We start from the raw sequence: 27,315 nt of genomic DNA, 5'->3' as shown, positions 1-27,315 counted from the left end.
TCCAACCGCCGCACGCACTAATGACAACAGGCCGCAAACAGGGGTGGACCCGGCCGGAGAAGTTATTGCCTTGGAACTCACCTGGTCGGCGCTTCAGAGCTGTTATGTTGGTTGCTAGGAGACATAAGAATATTACGTCACTAACGGGCTGGTCTTGGTTGCGTCATCACAAGGCGCCTCTTTCCCGGGCCTGTTGTCATAGGGACGGTTGGAGCGCAGCAGGTAAGCTATGGAAGAATTCAGTTATTCTGTTTAGTCATACCGGGAAGCGAATTCTATATGTACCCCCTCATCTGTAGTGATAACAAGGTTGTCTTTTGTTATGTACTATGTCCTGTGTCTCCCCCTCCTGGATAATAATAAGAGTGCCTGTCAAGTGCCCCACAGGCGTAATATTTAAGATGATGAGCTCTAGTATAACTACTAGACCAAGAGTCATGGCATTAGTATAATCTATGGATTGAGAGCAGTAGCAATAATATAACTGCAGGACCGAGGGCAACAGCAATAGTATAACTGCAGGACCGAGGGCAACAGCAATAGTATAACTGCAGGACCGAGGGCAACAGCAATAGTATAACCGCAGGACCGAGGGCAACAGCAATAGTATAACTGCAGGACCGAGGGCAACAGCAATAGTATAACTGCAGGACCGAGGGCAACAGCAATAGTATAACTGCAGGACCGAGGGCAACAGCAATAGTATAACTGCAGGACCGAGGGCAGCAGCAATAGTATAACTGCAGGACCGAGGGCAACAGCAATAGTATAACTGCAGGACCGAGGGCAGCAGCAATAGTATAACTGCAGGACCGAGGGCAGCAGCAATAGTATAACTGCAGGACCGAGGGCAGCAGCAATAGTATAACTGCAGGACCGAGGGCAGCAGCAATAGTATAACTGCAGGACCGAGGGCAGCAGCAATAGTATAACTGCAGGACCGAGGGCAGCAGCAATAGTATAACTGCAGGACCGAGGGCAGCAGCAATAGTATAACTGCAGGACCGAGGGCAGCAGCAATAGTATAACTGCAGGACCGAGGGCAACAGCAATAGTATAACTGCAGGACCGAGGGCAACAGCAATAGTATAACTGCAGGACCGAGGGCAACAGCAATAGTATAACTGCAGGACCGAGGGCAACAGCAATAGTATAACCGCAGGACCGAGGGCAGCAGCGGGACATACTAAAAAGAATGAAGAAAAAGAATAAAGAAAAAGAATGAACATTATTACAAATGGGGAAAGATGTAAAATAAAGATTTTCTGAGCTTTCTAGGGTCAAAAGAACTGGAATGAACAGGATATATCTGTAGTCTCTAGTGGAATGAACATATATTCCATAGAAACAGATGTATAACACTTTTCCTGTGCTAGATACACCAGGAATGAACAGAATATATCTGTAGTCTCTAGTGGAATGAACATATATTCCATAGAAACAGATGTATAACACTTTTCCTGTGCTAGATACACCAGGAATGAACAGGATATATCTGTAGTGTAAAGTGGAATGAACATATATTCCATAGAAACAGATGTATAACAATTTGCTGCACTAGATACACCAGGAATGAACAGGATATATCTGTAGTGTATAGTGGAATTAACATATATTCCATAGAAACAGATGTATAACACTTTTCCTGTGCAAGATACACCAGGAATGAACAGGATGTATCTGTAGTCTATAGTGGAATGAACATATATTCCATAGAAACAGATGTATAACACTTTTCCTGTGCTAGATACACCAGGAATGAACAGGATATATCTGTAGTATATAGTGGAATGAACATATATTCCATAGAAACAGATGTATAATACTTTTCCTGCACTAGATGCACCAGGAATGAACAGGATATATCTGTAGTCTATAGTGGAATGAACATATATTCCATAGAAACAGATGTATAACACTTTTCCTGTGCTAGATACACCAGGAATGAACGGGATATATCTGTAGTATATAGTGGAATGAACATATATTCCATAGAAACAGATGTATAACACTTTTCCTGTGCTAGATACACCAGGAATGAACAGGATATATCTGTAGTGTAAAGTGGAATTAACATATATTCCATAGAAACAGATGTATAACACTTTTCCTGTGCAAGATACACCAGGAATGAACAGGATGTATCTGTAGTCTATAGTGGAATGAACATATATTCCATAGAAACAGATGTATAACACTTTTCCTGTGCTAGATACACCAGGAATGAACAGGATATATCTGTAGTATATAGTGGAATGAACATATATTCCATAGAAACAGATGTATAATACTTTTCCTGCACTAGATGCACCAGGAATGAACAGGATATATCTGTAGTCTATAGTGGAATGAACATATATTCCATAAAAACAGATGTATAATACTTTTCCTGTGCTAGATACACCAGGAATGAACAGGATATATCTGTAGTGTATAGTGGAATGAACATATATTCCATAGAAACAGATGTATAACACTTTTCCTGTGCAAGATACACCAGGAATGAACAGGATGTATCTGTAGTGTATAGTGGAATGAACATATATTCCATAGAAACAGATGTATAACACTTTTCCTGTGCTAGATACACCAGGAATGAACGGGATATATCTGTAGTATATAGTGGAATGAACATATATTCCATAGAAACAGATGTATAACACTTTTCCTGTGCTAGATACACCAGGAATGAACAGGATATATCTGTAGTGTAAAGTGGAATTAACATATATTCCATAGAAACAGATGTATAACACTTTTCCTGTGCTAGATACACCAGGAATGAACAGGATATATCTGTAGTGTATAGTGGAATGAACATATATTCCATAGAAACTGATGTATAACACTTTTCCTGTGCTAGATACACCAGGAATGAACAGAATATATCTGTAGTATATAGTGGAATGAACATATATTCCATAGAAACAGATGTATAACAATTTGCTGCACTAGATACACCAGGAATGAACAGGATATATCTGTAGTGTAAAGTGGAATGAACATATATTCCATAGAAACAGATGTATAATACTTTTCCTGCACTAGATGCACCAGGAATGAACAGGATATATCTGTAGTCTATAGTGGAATGAACATATATTCCATAAAAACAGATGTATAACACTTTTCCTGTGCTAGATACACCAGGAATGAACAGGATATATCTGTAGTCTATAGTGGAATGAACATATATTCCATAGAAACAGATGTATAACAATTTGCTGCACCAGATACACCAGGAATGAACAGGATATATCTGTTGTGTATAGTGGAATGAACATATATTCCATAGAAACAGATGTATAACACTTTTCCTGTGCTAGATACACCAGGAATGAACGGGATATATCTGTAGTATATAGTGGAATGAACATATATTCCATAGAAACAGATGTATAACAATTTGCTGCACTAGATACACCAGGAATGAACAGGATATATCTGTAGTGTATAGTGGAATGAACATATATTCCATAGAAACAGATGTATAACACTTTTCCTGTGCTAGATACACCAGGAATGAACAGGATATATCTGTAGTCTATAGTGGAATGAACATATATTCCATAGAAACAGATGTATAACACTTTTCCTGTGCTAAATACACCAGGAATGAACAGAATATATCTGTAGTCTATAGTGGAATGAACATATATTCCATAGAAACAGATGTATAACACTTTTCCTGTGCTAGATACACCAGGAATGAACAGGTTATATCTGTAGTGTATAGTGGAATGAACATATATTCCATAGAAACTGATGTATAACACTTTTCCTGTGCTAGATACACCAGGAATGAACAGGTTATATCTGTAGTGTATAGTGGAATGAACATATATTCCATAGAAACAGATGTATAATACTTTTCCTGCAGTAGATACACCAGGAATAAACAGGATATATCTGTTGTCTCTAGTGGAATGAACATATATTCCAATGAAATAGATGTATAACACTTTTCCTGTGCTAGATACTTCAGGAATGAACAGGATATATCTAAATTTTTTTTCAATATGGCCAGGTAGACGTCAGGTGAAAACAAATACATCCACTCCCCACCGTGCTTCCAGTACTGACTGCTAGAGTCTGCCTCTGTGGTCTTCATCATTTCCTGGTCTGGGACCTGCCATGTTACACAGCAGTTCTACTCAGGCAGTCATTGGCAGAGGTTGGACACCACTACAACCGTTTTAAGACATGCCCAGTCCTAAGTTCCCCTTTAGATTATGTTCTCACTTGGGAACATTTCAGTGAAAGGCGGTCGTCTCATTATAAACAGCCAAAAATAATGATCATTATTTGTGGTCATCCATATAAAAACATAAATAACAAAAAATCATGCCATAATTTGGAAAATAGGGGAAAAAATCCTCTATAGCCACATGTGGCTATAGATATATACAGATATATCCTATTCATTCCTACTCTATTTAGCACAGGAAAAGTATTATACATCTGTTTCTATGGAATATACGCTCATTCCACTATAGACAACAGATATATCCTGTTCATTCCAGGTGTATCTAGCAAAGGAAAAGTATTATACATCTGTTTCTATGGAAAATACGCTCATTCCACTATAGACTACAGATATATCCTGTTCATTCCAGGTGAATCTAGCACAAAAGTAGTATTATACATATGTTTCCATGGAATATAATTTAATTCCACTATAGACTACAGATATTTCCTGTTCATTCCTTGTCTATTTACCACATGAAAAATATTATACATCAGTTTCTATGGAATATATGTTCATTCCACTATAGGCTACAGATATGTCCTATTCAATTCTACTCTATTTAGCACAGGGAAAGTATTATACATCTGTTTCTATGGAATATATGTTCATTCCACTATAGACTACAGATATATCCTGTTCATTCCTGGTGTATCTAGCACAGGAAAAGTGTTATACATCTGTTTCTATGGAATATATGTTCATTCCACTATAGAATACAGATATATCCTGTTCATTCCTGGTGTATCTAGCACAGGAAAAGTATTATACATCTGTTTCTATGGAATATGTGTTCATTCCACTAGAGACTACAGATATATCCTGTTCATTCCTGGTATATCTAGTGCAGGAAAAGTATTATACACCTGTTTCTATGGAATATATGTTCATTCCACTATAGACTACAGATATATCCTGTTCATTCCTGGTGTATCTAGCACAGGAGAAGTGTTATACACCTGTTTCTATGGAATATATGTTCATTCCAGTATACACTACAGATATATCCTGTTCATTCCTGGTGTATCTAGCACAGGAAAAGTGTTATACATCTGTTTCTATGGAATATATGTTCATTTCTTTATTCACTAAAGATATATCCTGTTCATTCCTGGTGTATCTAGCACAGGAATGGAAGATTATAAAGATAATCTGTTTTCCCTTAGCCCAAACAGCAGCACAAGATGGGGTATTCCTGCCCCTGTGTGCTGTTAGGACAGGTGGAACTTTTAATTAGCTAACAGTTTTTCCCCCTATAAGAGGCCAGAGCGACCTCCTCCCCCCTGTGTTAGTCAAAAAGTATAAAAGGCAATATAACAATACAAACATTACCATAAACAATGGGAGGGAGCCTTGTGCTGCTGTTTGGGCTAAGGGAAAACAGATTATCTTTATAATCTTCCATTCCCCCTACGCCAAACAGCAGCACAAGATGGGGATCTAGCAAGTAAAATCCCAACTAGGGTGGGAGATCTTGGCAAGCAGATGCCAAGACAGAATGTCCAAAGGCTGTGGCCTCTGAGCTGCGCCAGTCCAATCTGCAGTGTCTGGCGAACATCAGATGAAGACTCCAGGAAGCAGCGGAACATATCTGCTCTAAGGAGAGCGAGCGTCTCTCTGACCGGGAAGTTGGTCCAATTCCGGTACTGGTAGGTCTTGAGCGCGAAGAGAGCAAGCGATGGCCTCCCTGATCCATCTTGACAGGGTGGCTTTAACACCTTTGTTACGGCCGTAGGTATTGATGAGCAGGTTCTTCGAAAGGAAGCTGTACAATCCAAATATATGCGCAGATATATGCGACCCTAGGACAAAATCCCTGGATGAACCCAAGTTGAACCCTATCAGGGAAAAAGGTAATGAATGGCTCCGAGGCAGCCAAAGCTTGTAATTCTCCAATCCTTTTGGCAGAGGTAATTGCCAACAAGAAGGTTACCTTGTAGGAGAGATATCTCCAGTCCACTTCTGTTAAGAGTTCAAACGGGGGAGAACAAAGCCCCTGAAGAACCGCAGCCAAGTCCCATTGCGGGACAGGGGGCTGCATCTGAGGGCGGAGCCTAGAGGCCCCTTTAAGGAATTACTTTAATAGAGGATCTTGTTATAACCAGGTCCCTAGAAGAGCGGAAAGTGCTGAAACATGAACCTTCAGGGTAGCTGGAGTTAGCCCCTTATCCAGGTCACTCTGTAGGAACTCCAAGACCGATTCGATAGCAGAGTTATTAAGCTGCCTATCCGAGATCCTTTGGTAACTCCTGTTAGTTGAATCCGCTCTTGAATGGGCCAACGTTCTTAGAACGGCCTGGGATAATCGTCTATCTCCGTATACGATGCGGTCAACCTCCAGGCCATGAGGTTGAACCTGTCCAGGTCCTGGCAGAGCTGTCAGTTCAGAATTACCAGGTTTTGGACTTGTGGAAGCCTCCAGTAGGTCCCTTGACTCATTAGGATGAGGTGGGTAAACCATGCCCTTTTTTGGCCAGAACGGCATGATCACTATTGCCGAAGTCTGGTCCTGCCTGAGTTTCGCCAATACCTTCGGAATCATCAGAATAGGAGGAAAAACGTATGCCAGTTTGAACCTCCAAGGTATTGACAGGGCATCTACCGCCAAAGGATTGTCTTCCCGGTAGAGGGAGCAAAACCTCGTCACTTTGGCGTTGTACTGGGTGGCCATCAGGTCCACCTCGGGGAGACCCCACATCTCAGTGAGATGATGAAAGATGTCCGGATTTAGGGACCATTCGCCTGTCATCACCAGGCCTCTGCTTAGCTGATCCGCAAGGATGTTCAGCCCACCTTGAATATGAACCGCTGATAGTTGTGAAAGATTCCTCTCCACCAGGAGAATATTAGATTTGTCACCTGCAGAAGCGAGGGGGATCTGGTTCCCCCCTTGTTTGCTGATATATCGGACTGCTGTTAAGTTGTCTGTTCTCACTCTCACAGCTTTCCCTTGCAGGTGGGGTGCAAACATTAGAAGCACACGGTGCACCGCAGTGAGCTCTCGCCAGTTGGACAAATGAGCCTTCTCTAAGCTGGTTCCAGGTCCCACGTACCGGGGTCTCCCCCAGAAGCACTCCCCATCTTGTGAGGGAGGCATCTGTGGTCAACAGGGTCCAGGATGTCTGGACCGTGGATTTCCCGTCTCTGAGCTGGGACCACCAAGCCAGTGATCGACGGGTTCTGATGGATAACTGGATAGGCTTCTGTAGCCCCGAAGGACTGTGGTTCCCGACTCTCAGGATCTCGCACTGTAAGGGGCGCATGTGCCATAGGGCCCACAGAACTGCCTTGATGGCTGCGGACATGAGACCTAGGACCTTCATGGCGGTCCTGATAGTAACCTTCCGGGTTGTGGATAGGTGATGAGCCGCTTGACCAATCTTCTCCTTGCAAGGAGGAGGCAGGGAGATCATCATGCTGAGAGAATCCAAGATAAACCCAGAAATTGAATCGGGGTAGATGGAACCACTGCTGACTTCTGCCAGTTTATTAGCCAGCCCAGCTCATTTAGGAAAGCCACAGTGGATTCCAACTGTGTGGCAAGCACCTCCTTTGACCGGGCTTTTAGGAGCCATTCGTCTAGTTATGGGACAATAAGATCCCTTGGAGGCGCAGGGCGGCTACGACCGGGGCCACTACCTTTGTGAAGGTGTGGGGGGCCAAGGATTTGCCGAATGGGAGAGCTGTCTAGATAAAGTTGCTTGATGCCCTGAAGAGGGAGGGTCCTTACGTATTTGTCTGGCTTGAACAAATTGAAGGACCGATGGATCTTGGATAAGCCGTGATCAGGCGGACATATGATGAGACCAAATAGCCTACCCAGCCGATCTAGATGTGCTCTCCTCAGAGAGGGAGGCATAGGTAGTCAACAGGGTCTGGCGTTAGATGGACCATGGCCACTCTCCACCAGAGAGGGATGCATCAGTGGTCAACAGGGTCCAGGTAAACTGGACCATGGACTCTACATTTAATTTCATGTTCCTCCTATGGAATGCTTCTCTAGATGTGCTCTCCACCAGAGAGGGAGACATAGGTAGTCAACAGGGTCCGGCCTTAGCTGGACCGTGGACACTCTCCACCAGAGAGGGATGCATCAGTGGTCAACAGGGTCCAGATAAATTGGACCGTGGACTCTACATTCAATTTCATGTTCCTCCTATGGAACGCTTATCTGGATGTTCTCTCCACCAGAGAGGGAGACATAGGTAGTCAACAGGGTCCGGCCTTAGCTGGACCGTGGACACTCTCCACCAGAGAGGGATGCATCAGTGGTCAACAGGGTCCAGATAAATTGGACCGTGGACTCTACATTCAATTTCATGTTCCTCCTATGGAACGCTTATCTGGATGTGCTCTCCACCAGAGAGGGAGACATAGGTAGTCAACAGGTTCCAGCCTTAGCTGGACCGTGGACACTCTCCACCAGAGAGGGATGCATCAGTGGGCAACAGGGTCCAGGTAAACTGGACCATGAACTCTTCATCCGATTCCACTTTATTCCTATGGAACTTTTCTCTAGATTCGCCCCACTAGTGAGAGAGGGGCGTTTATAGTCAACAGGGTCCAGCGCTAGCTGGACCATGGACATCCCGTCCTTAAGATGGAACACCACCTGGATGAAAGACAAATTTTGAGGAATAACTAAATTGGCTTGACCCAGACTGCTGAGTTTTTTGTCAGCTGGATGACACAGCCTCCTCCATCCAATTCCTCATTGCCCGTATGGGAATCTCCTGTAGATGCGCTCTCTACCAGAGAGGGCTGTCTCTGTGGTCAACAGGGTCCAGACTATCTGGACATGGACATCCAGCCCTTAAAATGAAGCCCCTCCAGGCCCCATGGGTTGTGATTCCAGGCCTCAGACTTACCTTCTGCAGGCCGCATGCGCTATATGGCCCAAGGGACTGCAACTGCAGACCCTGACATAAGATCCAGTAACCTTTGGCAGTTAGGATGGAAACCCGCTGTATCACCTATAAATAATGCACTGCTGATATGATCTTTTCCCACCTAGAGGAGGGAGATTTTCAAGCAGACAGAGTCCAGCATGAAGTTTAGAGACTTTATCCATGTGAATGGACCATGAGAACCACAAGTACCTTATTAACTTTTTTTTTTTTTTTTTTTCATATCACAAATGCAAAGTGCAACTGGGATTGAACCCAGGATACTGTGGATTCAGGCATACAAGTCTGTAACCCTACAGCTTGAGCCACTAGGGCTTCTATTTTTAAGTAAGACCTCTTATGAAAACTGGGAGAGGGAACCTTACCAGAAATCTGCATGTACTCCTTCACCCAGGAGATGACAACAATAAATGAAGGGCTCCTAGCTGGAGGACCCCGTACTGACAGCAGTGCAGACATGCATAACCTTACAACAAATTGCCTTAGAGCATCCACCATCATGTGAGCACTAAGCAAATATGCACCTAATAAGTAATGATAGTACATAGGTATATGAACCCTTCTTTTAGGTTCACAGCATATAGTCCCCGCTTAGGAATTAAATGCACATTGAAAAACCGCAAGAAATACAAAAATTTGGTTGGATCTTACCATAATGGCGGTGAATCGACTTCGATATTGTGAAGTTGACAGAGTGCCCATAGCAATAGAAATTAGTGCTTTTAGTCTCTGCAGTGAACACAGAGGGAAAGCTGAAAGAGGACACGGCTTACCTTACTGCAGGCAGTAAATGAACTGCAGCTGAAAAAGTCAGTAACCTGCACAAGGCAGGTAAGACAAGAGACTGCAGTATAAACCTAGATCTTTCACTCAGAAAGAAGGAAAAGAGAAGAAAGGATCTAAGACACCTTATTCTAAACCATAGAGGAGGCCACAGCCTCCTCCACCTGTCCAGTCACACAGGACAGAAAAAAACACAGGGGGGAGGAGGTCGCTCTGGCCTCTTATAGGGGGAAAAACTGTTAGCTAATTAAAAGTTCCACCTGTCCTAACAGCACACAGGGGCAGGAATACCCCATCTTGTGCTGCTGTTTGGCGTAGGGGGAAAAGTGTTATACATCTGTTTCTATGGAATATATGTTCATTTCACTATACACTACAGATATATCCTTTTCATTCCTGGTGTATCTAGCACAGGAAAAGTGTTATACATCTGTTTCTATGGAATATATGTTCATTCCAGCAGAGACTACAGATATATCCTGTTCATTCCTGGTGTATCTAGCACAGGAAAAGTATTATACATCTGTTTCTATGGAATATATGTTCATTCCACTATACACTACAGATATATCCTGTTCATTCCTGGTGTATCTAGCACAGGAGAAGTGTTATACATCTGTTTCTATGGAATATATGTTCAGTCCACTATACACTACAGATATATCCTGTTTTCCTGGTGTATCTAGCACAGGAAAAGTATTATACATCTGTTTCTATGGAATACATGTTCATTCCACTATACTCTACAGATATATCCTGTTCATTCCTGGTGTATCTAGCACAGGAAAAGTGTTATACATCTGTTTCTATGGAATATATGTTCATTCCACTATACACTACAGATATATCCTGTTCATTCCTGGTGTATCTAGCACGGAAAAAGTGTTATACATCTGTTTCTATGGAATATATGTTCAGTCCACTATACACTACAGATATATCCTGTTCATTCCTGGTGTATCTAGCACAGGAAAAGTGTTATTCATCTGTTTCTATGGAATATATGTTCATTCCACTATAGACTACAGATATATCCTGTTCATTCCTGGTGTATCTAGCACAGGAAAAGTGTTATACATCTGTTTCTATGGAATATATGTTCATTCCACTATACACTACAGATATATCCTGTTCATTCCTGGTGTATCTAGCACAGGAGAAGTGTTATACATCTGTTTCTATGGAATATATGTTCATTCCACTATACACTACAGAGATATCCTGTTCATTCCTGGTGTATCTAGCACAGGAAAAGTGTTATACATCTGTTTCTATGGAATATATGTTCCCTGTCGTCCTTACCAGCGGCACAATGTGGGGGGTATTTCGTGCCCCTGTGTGCTGGTAGGACAGGCGGAGTTTTAATTAGCCATGTATTAATTTCACATGGCTCGTTCCCTTTAAGAGGGCACAGATACCTCCCCCCTTTCCCCCCTCCCAGATCTGGTGACACAAGGAGAGCTGAGACACCACGATCTGAGGAGATTCAATCTGACAGCCTGGAGGTTGACCAGTCCCTATTAAGGAATAGAGGACTGTCTGAAGGCGTCCTAAGGACTTTAGCCAGCACCAGGGCCAACTCTACCAATAAGAATTACCTTAGGGTCGGTAATATTTTCCAGGCCTGGTGCACGGATCACGAAGTGGACTCCTCCGATCCCCTGTGAGGGCAATCCTGGATTTCCTTCAGGACGGCCTAGACAGAGGGCTTGCAGCTTCTACCCTGAAGGTACATGTGGCCGCTCTGTCCGCCTATCTGGGGAGGCGGTTGTCTCAAGATCCTTTAGTGAGCACCTTTATCAAAGGGGCAACTAGGCTGAGACCAGCAGTGTCTGCTCCTGTCCACCAATGGGACCTCAACATGGTCCTAAAGGCACTTTGTGTTGCTCCATTCGAACCCCTGGAGGAGGTGGATCTAAAGTGGCTGACCTATAAGGTATCTTTTCTCCTCGCTGTCACCTCGGCAAAAAGAGTAGGGGAGCTTCAAGCACTCTCATCGGAAGCTCCTTACATTGCCTTCTTTGAAGACCGTGTTCAGTTAAGATTTCTGCCAGGGTTCAGGCCTAAGGTTTCTTCTAGGGCAAATGTGTGTCAGCTCATTTGCCTGCCAACCTTTTTTCCAGTACCCACTTCCCCTGAGGAGGAGAGGAGGCATACCCTGGATTTAGTCCGGAACCTGCAGATTTATCTTCAGCGCATGCGCGCTTTCAGGAGATCTGAAAACTTATTAATAAATTATGTAGGTGGCCATAAAGGCCGCAAGGCTTCTAAAGCAACCATCTCCCGCTGGGTGAAGGAAGCAATCAAGTTGGCTTTTGTGAAACAGAACTTACCTCCGCCCACTGTCCTAAGGGCCCACTCGACACGGGCAGTGTCGACCTCTTGGGCGGAAATCAAGGCTCTTGCCTTGGATCAGATTTGTGCAGCAGCATCCTGGTCTTCAGAATCGACTTTTGTGAAGCACTACCGACTTGATCGGTATAGCTCAGAAGCTACTGCCTTCGGGCGCACTGTATTACATTCTGCTTGTGTTTAATGTCCCACCCTTATGGGGATTACTTGCTATTTCCCCACATTGTGCCGCTGGTAAGGACGACAGGGAACGAAGGATTATGTAGATAATCTTGTTTCCCTTAGTCCTAACAGCGGCACAAGGATTCCCCCCCTATTGTTGTTTATTTGAAATGTATGTATTATTACTTGTTATTTACACACAGGGGGGAGGTATCTGTGCCCTCTTAAAGGGAACGAGCCATGTGAAATTAATACATGGCTAATTAAAACTCCGCCTGTCCTACCAGCACACAGGGGCACGAAATACCCCCCACATTGTGCCGCTGTTAGGACTAAGGGAAACAAGATTATCTACATAATCCTTCGTTCGTTCCACTATAGGCTACAGATATATCCTATTCATTCCTACTCTATTTAGCACAGGAAAAGCATTATACACCTGTTTCTATGGAATATATGTTCATTCCACTATACACTACAGATATATTCTGTTCATTCCTGGTGTATCTAGCACAGGAAAAGTATTATACATCTGTTTCTATGGAATATATGTTCATTCCAGTAGAGACTACATATATATCCTGTTCATTCCAGTTCTTTTAATCCTAGAAAGCTCACTAAATCTTTATTTTACATCTTTCCCCATTGGTAATAATGTTCATTCTTTTTCTTTATTCTTTTTCTTCATTCTTTTTAGTATGTCCCGGCAGCAGCAATAGTATAACTGCAGGACCGAGGGCAGCAGCAATAGTATAACTGCAGGACCGAGGGCAGCAGCAATAGTATAACAGCAGGACCGAGGGCAGCAGCAATAGTATAACTGCAGGACCGAGGGCAACAGCAATAGTATAACTGCAGGACCGAGGGCAGCAGCAATAGTATAACTGCAGGACCGAGGGCAGCAGCAATAGTATAACTGCAGGACCGAGGGCAGAAGCAATAGTATAACTGCAGGACCGAGGGCAACAGCAATAGTATAACTGCAGGACCGAGGGCAGCAGCAATAGTATAACTGCAGGACCGAGGGCAGCAGCAATAGTATAACTGCAGGACCGAGGGCAGCAGCAATAGTATAACTGCAGGACCGAGGGCAGCAGCAATAGTACAACTGCAGGACCGAGGGCAACAGCAATAGTACAACTGCAGGACCGAGGGCAGCAGCAATAGTACAACTGCAGGACCGAGGGCAACAGCAATAGTATAACTGCAGGACCGAGGGCAGCAGCAATAGTATAACTGCAGGACCGAGGGCAGCAGCAATAGTATAACTGCAGGACCGAGGGCAGCAGCAATAGTATAACTGCAGGACCGAGGGCAGCAGCAATAGTATAATTGCAGGACCGAGGGCAGCAGCAATAGTATAACCGCAGGACCGAGGGCAACAGCAATAGTATAACCGCAGGACCGAGGGCAACAGCAATAGTATAACCGCAGGACCGAGGGCAGAAGCAATAGTATAACCGCAGGACCGAGGGCAGCAGCAATAGTATAACCGCAGGACCGAGGGCAGCAGCAATAGTATAACTGCAGGACCGAGGGCAGCAGCAATAGTATAACTGCAGGACCGAGGGCAGCAGCAATAGTATAACTGCAGGACCGAGGGCAGCAGCAATAGTATAACTGCAGGACCGAGGGCAGCAGCAATAGTATAACTGCAGGACCGAGGGCAGCAGCAATAGTATAACCGCAGGACCGAGGGCAGAAGCAATAGTATAACCGCAGGACCGAGGGCAACAGCAATAGTATAACTGCGGGACCGAAGGGAACAGCAATAGTATAACTGCAGGACAGAGGGCAGCAGCAATAGTATAACTGCAGGACCGAGGGCAGCAACAATAGTATAACTGCAGGACCGAGGGCAGCAGCAATAGTATAACTGCAGGACCGAGGGCAGCAGCAATAGTATAACTGCAGGACCGAGGGCAGCAGCAATAGTATAACTGCAGGACCGAGGGCAGCAGCAATAGTATAACTGCAGGACCGAGGGCAGCAGCAATAGTATAACTGCAGGACCGAGGGCAGCAGCAATAGTATAACTGTAGGACCGAGGGCAGCAGCAATAGTATAACTGCAGGACCGAGGGCAGCAGCAATAGTATAACCGTAGGACCGAGGGCAGCAGCAATAGTATAACCGCAGGACCGAGGGCAACAGCAATAGTATAACTGCAGGACCGAGGGCAGCAGCAATAGTATAACTGCAGGACCGAGGGCAACAGCAATAGTATAACTGCAGGACCGAGGGCAGTAGCAATAGTATAACTGCAGGATTGAGGGCAACAGCAATAGTATAACTGCAGGACCGAGGGCAGTAGCAATAGTATAACTGCAGGATTGAGGGCAACAGCAATAGTATAACCGCTGGACCGAGGGCAGTAGCAATAGTATAACCGCTGGACCGAGGGCAGCAGCAATAGTATAACTGCAGGACCGAGGGCAGTAGCAATAGTATAACTGCAGGACCGAGGGCAGTAGCAATAGTATAACCGCTGGACCGAGGCAGCAACAATAGTATAACCGCTGGACCAAGGGCGGCAACAATAGTATAACCGCTGGACCAAGGGCGGCAACAATAGTATAACTGCTGGACCAAGGGCGGCAACAATAGTGTAACCACAGGACTGAGAGCAGCAGCAATAGTAATTGCTGGACAGAGGACAGCAGCATTAATATGACCACTCGATTGAGAGCAGCAGCAATAGTATAACTGCTGGACCGAGGGCAGCAACAATAGTATAACTGCTGGACCAAGGGCGGCAACAATATTGTAACCACAGGACTGAGGACAGCAGCAATAGTAATTGCTGGACAGGGGGCAGCAGCATTAATATAACCGCTGGACTGAGGGCAGCAGCAATAGTATAACTGCTGGACTGAGGGCAACAACAATAATAAATGCTGGACAGGGGGCAGCAGCATTAATATGACCACTCGAATGAGAGCAGTAGCAATAGTATACTTGCTGGACCGAGAGCAGTACCATTAGTATAATTGCCAGACATAAGTATTGGCACCCCTGAGATTTTTCCAGAAAATGAAGTATTTCTCCCAGAACATTATGGCAATTACACATTTTGTTATACACATGTTTCCTGGAACAACATAAGAAAGAAATTTAAAAAAAAAGCCAAAAATGATAAAATTTCACACAATACTCCAAAAATGGGTCGTACAAAATGACTGGCACCCCCAGCTCAATATTTGGCTGCACACTTTTTGGGAAAAAAATAATTGAAATCATTCACTTTCTATAACCATCACAAAGCTTCTTACACCTCTCAAATGGAATTTTGAACCACTCTGCAAACTGCTCCAGGTCTCTCATATTTGAAGGGTGCCTTCTACTAAAAGCAATTTTAAGATCTCTCCACGGGTTTTCAATAGGATTTAGATCTGGACTCATTGCTGGCCACTTCAGATCTCTACATTACTTTGCTTCTATCCATTTTTGGGTATTTTTGAAGTATGTTTGGGGTCATTGTCCTGCTGGAAGACCTATGACCTAGTACGCAAACCCAGCTTTCTGACACTAGGACCTACAACCCAAAATCCTTTGGTAATCTTCAGATTTCATGAAGCCTTTCACACAATAAAGGCACCCAGTACCAGAGGCAACAAAACAACCCCAAAACATCTTTGAACTTCCACCATATTTGACTGTTGTTACTGTGTTCTTTTCTTTGTAGGCCTCATTACTTTTTCGGTAAACAGTAAAATGATGTATTTTACCAAAAAGCTCTATTTTGGTTTCATCTGTCCACAAGACATTTTCCCAGAAAGATTTTGACTTACTCAGGTACAGTTTCGCAAACTGCAGTCTAGATATTTTTATGTCTCTGCGTCAGCAGTGGAGTCCTTCTGGGTGTCTTGCCATAGGGTTTTTTCATTCAACGACGGGTAGGTGGTTTTGACACTGATCCACCCTGAGCCTGCAGGAAAGCTTGAATTTCTTTGGAACTTGGTTGGGGCTGCTTATCCACCAAATGGACTATCATACGCTAAAACCTTTGATCAATTTATCTCTTCCGTCAATGTCCAGGGAGCTTGGCTACAGTTTCTTGGGTTGTAAACTTTTTGATTATGTTGCGCACGATGGACAAAGGTACATCAAGATCTCTGGAGATGGATTTGTAACCCTTGAAATTGTTGATATTTTTCCACAATTTTGGTTCTCAGGTCTTTTGAGAGTTCTCTTTTCCACTTTTTGCTGTCCATGTTTAGTGTGGCGCACACACAATGCAAAGTGAACTTCTCTCCTTTTTATCTGGTTTCAGGTGTGGTTTTTATGTTGCCCACACCTGTTACTTGCCACAGGTGAGTTTGAACAAACATCACATTTTTGGGACAAAGTTATATGCCCACAATTTTGAAAAGGTGCCAACAATTTTTTCCTGCCCATTTTTGGAGTTTTGTGTGATTATGTACAATTCTTTTTTTGTCAGGTTTTTTTTTTTGCATTGTTCTAATACACACAAAAGAAATAAACAAAACGTGTAATTGCAGTAACTTTCTAGGAGAAATACTTCATTGTCTGGAAAAATTTAAGTGGTGCCAACACTTACTTAGTATAACTGCTGGACCAAGAGCAGTGGCATTAGTATAACCACTAGACAGAGGACTTCATATTTCCCAGCTTTTAGGGTTCACCTTGGCCTTTGCTGCAACATGGATAATGGTAGCAGTGTAGGCTCATTGTATGGATGGAGGAAACACAAGGTCACAGCACAGATGAGGTTGATCTTGTATGATCACCGATTGAATGTGGCAATGGAGGGAGTTGGCAGGTAAGCAAGACATCTTCCACTGGCAGGAAACAGACCTACAGCATCCCTGAATCTACTGGGTTTGGGTTCTGATCCAGGGTTTCCATCCGCAGCACCTGGAAGTATGTACAGTATTGAGTGCAATATTTTAGTATACGTTAGTTCAGACAAGGAAGTCAGAAAGATGGGAGAGTTTGTAGCTTTTAAAAGTGTAGTTGTACAACATGGGGTGCTATATCATATGACGACTTTTGTATGAGTTATTCCATGGATATATCTCTGATACTAGAAGTTTGCATGTTCTATTTTTTTCCCCATTTCTTGTGTCTATACTGAAGGTGTGTACATTGCTGTTTTCTCTGTATGCCGTGCACTTTGTTACTGCAGGTGCCCATTACTTATCACATGATGTGTCCAGTGGTGTCCTCTATTTATAATAGGCTGAGAGTTTGGTGCTTTTTGTATAGGATACACAATAACAAGTGTCCATTATTGTTACCATTGGAGGCTGTGACTTGTAGATATGTATAACTGTTTTACTTGTGGAGACAGGTGTCAGTCCATTGTTTGTTTTGTCTCATTTCCAGGTGGCCATTGTGCATTACCCTAACTGTGCCGTCTGCTCCAAATTCCTGGATCATGACGGAGAGCAATCTTATCTGTCTGGATTATGAGGTGTTTGGGAAGGTTCAAGGTGTTTTCTTTCGCAAGTACACCCAGGTAATGGAGGTGTCAGCAGTCAAATTGTGTACCACAGTGACTATCCCCCTTCCTGATTGGTGACTCTTGCTCTTCCTTTGACTGCTTGTATGATGGGGTGTATGTGTTTCCCCTGTTGCAGGCAGAAGGGTCTCGCCTGGGTCTGGCTGGATGGGTGCAGAATACAGAACATGGAACGGTCAGAGGTCAATTACAAGGACCTGTAGCTAAAGTGCAAGAGATGCAGCAATGGCTACAGAAAACAGGGAGCCCAAAGTCCAGAATTACAGGGGCCCAGTTTCACAATGAAAAGAAGATCCAACAACTGGAGTACGACAGCTTTCAGATTCGGAAGTGATAGGTTCTGCTCTCCCTAGTGCCATGGCTTCTGTTTCTACAGGATCCATGGCTGATAGAACGGATCTTTTACTGGATAACAGAGCATGATACAATAACCTAAAGGAAAAGACTGAAAGGGTTCTTCACATATATCTGCCCCTTCGTCACTATTTCCCTCTGACATGGTCCAAAAACTCTGGAGGAACAGCTGACCACCATGATCCCATAGTTTTGTATGGGGTTAGGTGACTCAAACTCCTTCCAGATGCATTCTAGCCTAGAATCTGCTGATGATGGGTATAGTGAACACTATCATCATAGCAAATATACACTCTTCATGTACTCTGAATGTGATGTTTGCTCATTGCACTATGTGTGATGTTCATGGACAATGATCTGTTCATTAAAATAATGTTCATCATCTTTTAGTGCATTTCTTGTCTCTGTACATTGCTAGTGTGTAAATATCCCATACAGCTTCTCCCACAATTATAGCTGTCTATAGTGATAATCTGTAAGTAGGTATCAGTATAGAGAGGAGTTTATATACTGAGCTCTTCATATAGACATTACAATATATGGGAGCGTTTCACATGCATAGCACAGTATAGGGGAGGGGTTATATACCAAGTCCTGAATATAGATATTAAAGTATAGGGGGTGTGGGTTGTATACTGAGATCTTACTATAGATATCACAGTACAGGGAAGGGGGTTATATAACAGAACCTGAGTATAGCTATCACAGTACAGGTGTGGTATTCTTCAGCTGACATCAAGGGGTTATCTGGTTTCTAAGACTGATGGCGTATCTTCAGGATAGGACATAAATATTAGATCTGCAGGGATCCAATACTTGAGTTGGCAAGTGTCAGTCTATTATTAGGCTTAGTAGCAAGAGTGGAAGTCACAAGACATATTACTTTAGTTTATTTTATTTATTTTTTTAAATATACATAGTGACATGGAAAATAAAATCATCAAAAATTCTTAAAAATGTTTCACATAAAAACTTGGTTTAAAAAGGACCTTTCTTTCTACTCTCCATGTACTTTAGTTCTCCCCATGATTTGTATTGAACACGTCTAATTTAAGTAGTTGCTCGTAGCTCTACTGCAACAGATGTTCTTGTTTTGTGCTATTTTGCTTCCTCTCCCCCCTCCACCTTCCCTTTTTCACTCCTTCCCCTTGTTTGTCCTCATACTTGTTATTGTTTTATTTATTTATTTAATTAAATTTCAATAAAGCTTTTAATGTTAAACCAGTCACAGGGATTTATGTTGTTTTACAACTAGACACCACGTGACTGATCAAAGGAACCAAAAAACTCTGAGAACCTTCCTGTGAACTGATATATATGTTTTTTTGAACTGTTTATTAGCATGTACTGTTTTCCATCAATTGTGCATCTAACACTCTATTCCTGTATAAATGTGCTTGCCTTCAGATATTTTGTTATACCAGACTGATGAAGGGACCTTTTTAGTAATCCCGAAAGCTCGAATTATGTCATCATTTTTAGTTAGCCATTAAAAAAGTATCAACTACTGAAGACTCCTCAAATTTTTTTTTATATAACCTGTCAGTCATCATATAGAGATTACTTGTCAGCAGTAATAGCTGTTACTATAGCATAGGATTTTTGCATGTCGTATACATATAGCTGATCACAATAACAGGGCTGTGTAAAATGTAGAAAAAATGAGGATCACTTCAAACAGTGATATCTCAAGCATTATAAAACATAGAAACTTGCTTTTGGTGTTATATGACATATATTATAACCAATATTATTCTCAGAGATATCACTGGTCAATAACACAGTCGGAATTGGGATATTTAAATCATATATTTGGCAGCTGCATATAAATATCCTTAGTGTCATAAAATTAGAGAATCTCCTCTTTCATATGACACCAAATGCAAGTTTCTACGTTTTATAACGCTCGACATAATTGTTTGAAATAACCCTCCCCACCCTCATTTTCCCTACATTTTACACAGCCCTGTACTCCAAGTCCATACTCCATGCACAGCTAAAATTTGTTAATAAAATATATTACAAATACTGTCAGAAAATTGAAAGTTGTATGAAAGTTTAGTTATGTTTTAAAGAATAGTTCCAGATTAGAACAAACTTCCAGCAGACATGGTTGGAAAATCTACAGTAAGTGAATTGATGAGATGAACACAAATCTAGCCTAAGATACATTGGTAATAATAAAAGGACAGCCTAGATGGACTATGTGGTCTTTTCTACCAACAAACTTTTATGTTCATATAATATATGTGGATGGTTGTGATACCATATGTAGTAATGCAGCTGCCATCAACCTTAAGGGATGAAGTAGAAAGTTCTGTTATGTATTAACGCTTCATCCTCACTGTTCTACAGCGGACACGTCTTGGACACTGATTGACCTTTCCTTTGCACATCCTCTCAATGATTCGAGTCTTGTCAGAAGATGTGAGATGTCGTTTGCGCTCTGGAGTGGCCATCACATCGGTGGCCCAGTGTGTGGAAGAACTTATTCTTAACAGTGCCGATGCTGAGGCCACATGCATTGCAGTGCGAGTTGACTTGGAAGCATTTAAAGTGCAAGTTGTGGACAATGGCTGCGGTTTGTGCTGTGAAGACATGGAGCACATGGGGATAAGGTATTTTACAAGCAAATGTCACTCTGTACAGGACTTAGAAAACTTGAGGTTTTATGGCTTTCGCGGAGAGGCTATTGCAAGCATAGTTGATGCAGCCAATGTGGTAGAAATATGCTCAAAACAAAAGGATATAGGTCGGACGTACAGCAGACTCTTTCAGAATGGAAAACCCATGGAAGTTGCGGAAGCAGAAAGTCCCCGGCCAAGTGCTGGGACAACGGTCACAATTTACAACCTTTTCTACAATCTGCCTGTTCGGAGAAAATGTCTAGACCCAGTAATGGAGATAGAGAGGATCCGTCAGAGGGTGGAGGCTGTTTCTTTAGTGAAGCCATCTGTCTCTTTCTCATTAAGAAATGATGCCGTTCATTCTGTGATGCTTCAGTTACCAAAAACCAAGGACCAATGTTCTCGTTTCTGCCAGATCTATGGGCTTTCCAGAAGTCAGAGTCTCAGGGAGTTGCAGTACACACATGACACATTCACAATACATGGACTCATCAGCTGTGATGGACACTACAACAGGACGATGCAGTATTTGTATGTCAACAACAGACTAGTGCTGAGAACAAAGCTACACAAACTTATTGACTTTATCATCAGGAAAGAGAGTTCAGTCTGCAGGTGGAGAAGTGGCCGCCCGCGCTCTGCTGCTGATCTCTATGGCATTTTCATAGTTAACATCCAGTGTCATGTTTCAGAGTATGACATTTGCTTTCAACCTGATAAGACATTAATAGAATTCCAGGACTGGAATAAGGTGATGCTGTGCATAGAGCAGGGGCTGAGGAGTTTTCTTAAGAGGGAGAACCTATTTTTAGAGCCATCAAAAGATGACATTGTTGAATTTAGCCAAAAACACAACTATAATTTATTATGTGAAGGTGGTGACCAGCTAGTGTCATCCCAGGATCCTGGTGAAGGGACAGCATATACCTCTGATTCACCTAATTGGATATCCAAGTGTGTACAAAAGAGCAGTTACATCATAGAAGTTGGGTCTCCATCACTGGGGGCACAGAAAGAGTGTGAACAACTCTCTGGAAACAGTAGATCAGAATCTTTACCTACAGACAACCTTGAGACACACATCAAGTCAAGTGACAGCACTTGTATGAACAAGGGAGGAAATGTATGCGGCACACAGGAGGTAGCAGATACCCATAGTGGAAGCCTCCTCACCCATCCTGACACCTCCAGAATACTTGAGGTGGCAGTGGTCTCCAGTACGCTGTCCTGTGCAGGAGCCATGAATGAGAAAAACACCTCATCTATGCTTGAAAATCCAGTTATCCCTATAGTTCCAAGAACAGAATCCGAGCCCCTATGTAGTATCAGTAAATCTGAAGATATTGGAGTCATCCTACAAGCAGCCAACAAAACTCAATGTTCAATTTCAAAGCAAAGACAAAAACACAGACCAACAAAAAGAGCGACCAGTGAACTGCACGGATGTGGTACAGACCCAACACTCATCCACTTAGGCACAGCCAAGAGCCTTGGGGGAACCTTGGACAGGTTCAGAAGATGCTATGGAAGGAGTTCCCAGGTACCCAATATCCCCAAAAGCCCTGGGAAGATTGAAGGTATCAGCTTTAACAGTTGTTCTGAAATAGAGGTCTCCACCTCATCCATTATCCAAAAGAACCCAGCACAGGAGCCAAAAGCACAGACCACTGAATCACAGCTGAACCCACCAACACTATCAGACTATGTGGACTTAAAACAAAGAGAATCACATGATCCAGAATGTACGCCAACATTAACCACAAAACTATGCAAGTTAAAGAACTACATGGAGGAGGCTACATCGGATGAGAGGTGTAACCTCACTAGGAGTACACTTCCAACACCTAATATCTGTGAAGATGGCGACATTCAATCATCCAGTAAGCAGCAAGCAGCACTGAATGAAGGTGACCAAATGTATGAGAATTCTCAAGCTGGGTCCATGTCCCATGAATGGCTGCAATGCTATGAAGAGTCTATAGGTAAAAATGTCTTTGTTAACACTGTCACTGGGCTAAGTAGTTATAGCGCCCCCAGTAGAGACAAGACTGCTGCTTGCACCAAGGACCTATCCAACATGAGCGTGAATGTGGTCTGCAGTAATGGTAGGTATAAAAGTTCTGGTTTTGGATCTTCCTTTCACCAGCACACAAAACAATGTGTGTCTCAGTGAAAAGGACTCCTGGATGATCTCTGCTCTTGTTGCTTTAGGCTTCCAGTACAAGTGTCATCCTTTCAAGAGTCAGGCAATTATACCATTCCTGCCCAGACCCCGTGATGAGAGGGACCGAGGACAAACAGGTAGTAATGGCCACCTCACTTCTCCAGTTTGATGTGTAGTGTAGTGTAGTAAATGCCTTGTCTTCTGCAGATAATGGCTTCCTGGCCTCACTGTATAGCAAATGGAAGAACCCAGTGTATGTGCGCCATCCAGCGGTGAGTGTACAGTATCTTGTAGTAATGTGCAATCATTCTACATATTTGGGGGCATTAACCCTATTGTTAGTAGTTTCCGTTGGTAGCATCCGTTACATTAACGGATCCGTCATAAATCTGTTTTAAAATACCGTTTCACTGGGATTTGATCTCTTGTCTGTTAGTGTCTGTTTCTTTTAGCGGACATAATAACACAGGGTGCAGGAATTTTTTGTCTGTTCAAGATACCAGACTTATGATGGAAGTTAAGTGTCTTATTTTTTTTTTTAACATAAATGTCTATGGCTAACAGATGCCATACAGTTCGTTTTCTTTCTGTGCATGCTTAAAAAGCAGAAACAAAAAAAATGGACAATAACCGACACATTAACACTAGTGTACGTTATGATAAGCTTTTTTTTTTTTTTTTTAAATTAATTAAACGGACACTATCCAAGCGAACATCCAACAGTAGTGTGAATGCCCTCTTACAGTACAGCCAGTTCTCTTTGCATGTTCTGAACATTATGACCTTGCATTACATATTCTACAGTAGAATTCATACTGTGCCAGATAAGACTGTCTTGACGCCACGTTCAGTACGTCACTATTCCTTTATGTGCTACATATCCTAGAATCTACAGTGCACATTAAAGGATAGGGCTACACATGTGCCACATTCTAGTACTGTATGTACACCATGCCAGATTGGATGTAGATAAGTGCAGTTGCTATTTTTTTTTTTTTAAATGTCTTCCATTTCAGTTGGCTGTTGATGTCAGTCGGGAACATTCAGATGTTTTGTCAGTGAAAGTCCACAACATATTGTATCCCTATCGCTTCACCAAGGAAATGGTGCACAGCATAAAGGTAAAGAGTCCTGCGGTGATGGCTTCATGGTAAGGCCTCATGCAGGTGGCTATATTGTGTGCGCAAATGCCTTCTTGCCCTCACATCTAATGACTGAAACATACAGAATTATAAATCTCTGTAATGCTGCTAGTTCAGATCATTAGACCAGCGGTCAAGTCACAATTTGTAGCTATAGAGCAGACTCTAAATCCTGCCCAAAGTATGGCCATCTGAATGAGATTTTTTTGTGTAGCACCATTTATAATACCGCCTCTCTACGCAGGTGCTGCAGCAGGTAGACAATAAGTTCATAGCATGTCTGATGAATTCAGAGGATGGACATTACGCAGCTTCAGGTGGGCACTTTCTGTTCATATATAAATGATCCCCAACTATATACAAGCTTAGGAGGGTGTGACATGGATTATTGTCTTGGCTCTGAAAAATCCCAGTCTGGCACATAACATCTCCAAGTTGTGTCACACAGCGGCATGTAGATTTATATCAGGCCAATATATGAGCAGGTCATTGATTTACTGGGTGTCATTTATGATGAAACACATAAGTACATGTACATCTCTCTATGTGCAGGTGGAAATCTCCTGGTATTAGTGGACCAGCATGCGGCACATGAGCGCGTGCGCCTGGAGCAGCTTATTGCAGGTAGCATCTTAATGAGCAGCTTATAACAATGGCAGACTGCTGACTGTATGCTCACATGATTTTGAAACTTGGTCTAGGTTCTTTTGAGGCATCCTCAGAAGCCTGTGACAAACGTCTGAAGGTTTCTATCGTTGATCCGCCTTTAGAGGTTCATGTGTCAGAGGAGGAATATCGTATTCTTAGGTAAATAGTACACCTACCACTGATGCTGCTGTGTAAGCACTCTGCCATGACAGCTACATCTTCTCTTGCAGGACCCGAGCAGGAATACTATGGAAAGTTGGGCTGACACTTTCATTCCCCGACACTGGGAGCCCCTGTATTTTGGTTACTGAGATTCCTTTGTGCTTTGTGGAAAGAGAAGCCAATGAAATGCAGCGGGGAAGAACACCAGTGGTCAAGAAAATTATAGAGGTGATTAAAGCATGTGTAGGACTTAGAGGACCTTTCATGTCCTCCTGCACATGCGGGTTTATATACCACTAGAAAGCTGAGAGTGCGCTGAATTCAGCTCACTGTTGATTTTCCTGTTATGTGCCCCCAGGGTGGAGACATCGGTGGCGTTAGTTTCGGCACCGATCTCTGCCTATCGTCAGAAGGGCGTTCCTGACAGTCTAGCTGGGCTGTAAGGTACACCCCTCTTGACAGTTCTCATCCGTAGACTTGTACTGGGAGGGGGAGTTCCTCACAGCTCAGCGTCACCACTGGGTGGGTAAGGAACGCCCCCTGTGACAGTACAAGACTATGGACGAGTACTGTCAGGTGGGGCGTTCCTCACTGTTGGGAAAGCCAACCGCGCACGGTCAGCTTTCTAGCAGTATATAAAACCGCATGTGAAGGAGGACATGAAAGGTCTCCTTTAAGAACTAGGGGGTAGATGGAAGCAACAGACTTCATCTCATCATTTTTCTCTTCCCTCAGGAATATCTGCAGGAGCAAGTGGAGGTAAGATTCAAAATGTAAAAAGTGCTAGTCCAGGGGCTGTACAGGAACAGGTTGTAAAATAAAAGTGACTTGAAGTTTAAGGCTACGAACACGAGTAGTATTTGCAGTAGGACAGTTTTGACTGTTGTGTTTTTGCTCAGTTGTTGCAGGTGCCAGGTGCAGGACATGGGACTGTACCAGGAACAGTTTTGAAGGTTCTAGCATCACAGGCATGTCATGGTGAGAACATACTGTCCATTTTAAAAGGGATGTATTCAGGCTTAGCAATTAATCAAAAAATAACCAAAACAGTCAATCTGGATAACAAACTTGATTTTGTGCCCGACTTATTTCGGGTTGGTTACTGCAGTCTTCACCTGTGATTGGCCTTAGCAGTAAGCTTCATGATGTGATCTTTGTATTATTTTTGTACATAGTTATCAAGGCTGCCATCTTGCCTGAGTTCCTCAGTTCACATTACAACCTAATGGATGTTGTGACCACAACGTGAAGAAAAAAAAAAAAAAAAAAAAACCTGCTCTATCTTTTTACCACTAAAATTCACAGCATAATGCGTTTCGTTCACTTACGTTAGTCGTAGGTTAACACATCAATCTTTGGCCATGTGACAGGAGTTGTCATTTAGCCCTCATCTAAAGCTGGCTTTTCACATTAGATTTTAGACTGTCTGCTATTGGTTGGTCATGCATAAACAGTCTTTCCCAACCAGCTAACCATCAACTAAAGTTGGTCAAAACCAGAATCTATTGTCTATTTGCCAAGATCAGTGTCCATCATTTGCTATTTTCAGCACTTTATTGGCATTGAATAACTTTCATCTGTTAATTTTCCAAGTGTCTGGGACAGTCATACATTCATTGAAAGGTTTCTGCTAAAGGTATTTTGGTGCACTTATTGACCTAATAATACCACTAACAGACACTCCTTTTTTGAAAATTAATTTTTTGCCCAGAAAAAAAAACTCTTTCATTTCTATGTATTTGAAAATTTGCTGGGCATATGCCTAGTCCTGCATACACAGCTGTAGTTCAGTGCACTTTGATGCTATATGTCTGTAGCTTACAGTGTAGGCACAGTAAATACATATTGTGGCAACACCTGACCATCCACTCTGATCACAGGAGCAGTGAAGTTTAACCAGTCTCTCACTGTGGATGAGTGCTGCCATCTGATGCAGTCTCTGGCTCAGTGTTCTCTGCCATTCCAGTGTGCACATGGACGACCATCAATCCTGCCACTTGCAGACCTGCAACACTTGGTTTCTGAGCCTGAGGTGAGTATGCTGGAACTAGTCTACTAACCCAGTGTGTATGGAGATAGCTCACCCACCTGCCCTGCAATAATCAGGGAGGAGGAGGGGTGATAACTGTTTTAAATAACTCACCTCTCTAAGATTCTGATATCATTTTCTCCAGGTTCCTCCCAAACCCAACCTAAGACGTCTGAGAAGACAGTACCGAGCCTGGCAACTATATGAGATGTGTCAGTCAAGTAAATAGGACTCGCTTCCATTGTACAGAGTGCC

General features: G+C 42.9%; 1 protein-coding gene across 5 annotated transcripts; it reads left to right on the top strand.

The window, feature by feature from the left end:
• The first annotated feature begins 140 nt into the window (after positions 1-140).
• LOC142213794 (acylphosphatase-1-like) lies at positions 141-27,309 on the top strand. Of its 5 annotated transcripts, none has more exons than XM_075282294.1 (13): positions 176-222; positions 20,644-22,897; positions 23,127-23,216; positions 23,287-23,351; positions 24,096-24,200; positions 24,466-24,538; positions 24,774-24,845; positions 24,923-25,028; positions 25,100-25,259; positions 25,767-25,790; positions 25,931-26,009; positions 26,912-27,063; positions 27,206-27,309. In XM_075282294.1, exons 2-13 carry the CDS (start codon positions 20,692-20,694, stop codon positions 27,287-27,289), a joined length of 3,216 nt encoding a protein of 1,071 aa, XP_075138395.1. In that variant the 5' UTR covers positions 176-222; positions 20,644-20,691; the 3' UTR covers positions 27,290-27,309. The 5 variants fall into 5 exon arrangements, with proteins under 5 accessions (XP_075138398.1, XP_075138395.1, XP_075138393.1 ...); XM_075282292.1 differs by having other exon boundaries at positions 20,644-23,020; XM_075282293.1 differs by lacking the exon at positions 176-222 and adding an exon at positions 17,848-17,931 and having other exon boundaries at positions 20,644-23,020.
• The last annotated feature ends 6 nt before the right edge of the window (positions 27,310-27,315 follow it).

The sequence above is a fragment of the Leptodactylus fuscus genome, chromosome 7, assembly GCF_031893055.1.
Source record: "Leptodactylus fuscus isolate aLepFus1 chromosome 7, aLepFus1.hap2, whole genome shotgun sequence".
In the NCBI taxonomy this organism is placed as follows: Eukaryota; Metazoa; Chordata; class Amphibia; order Anura; family Leptodactylidae; genus Leptodactylus; species Leptodactylus fuscus.
Note: the sequence above shows the minus strand (reverse complement) of the source record. Positions and strands in the feature narration are given on the sequence as shown.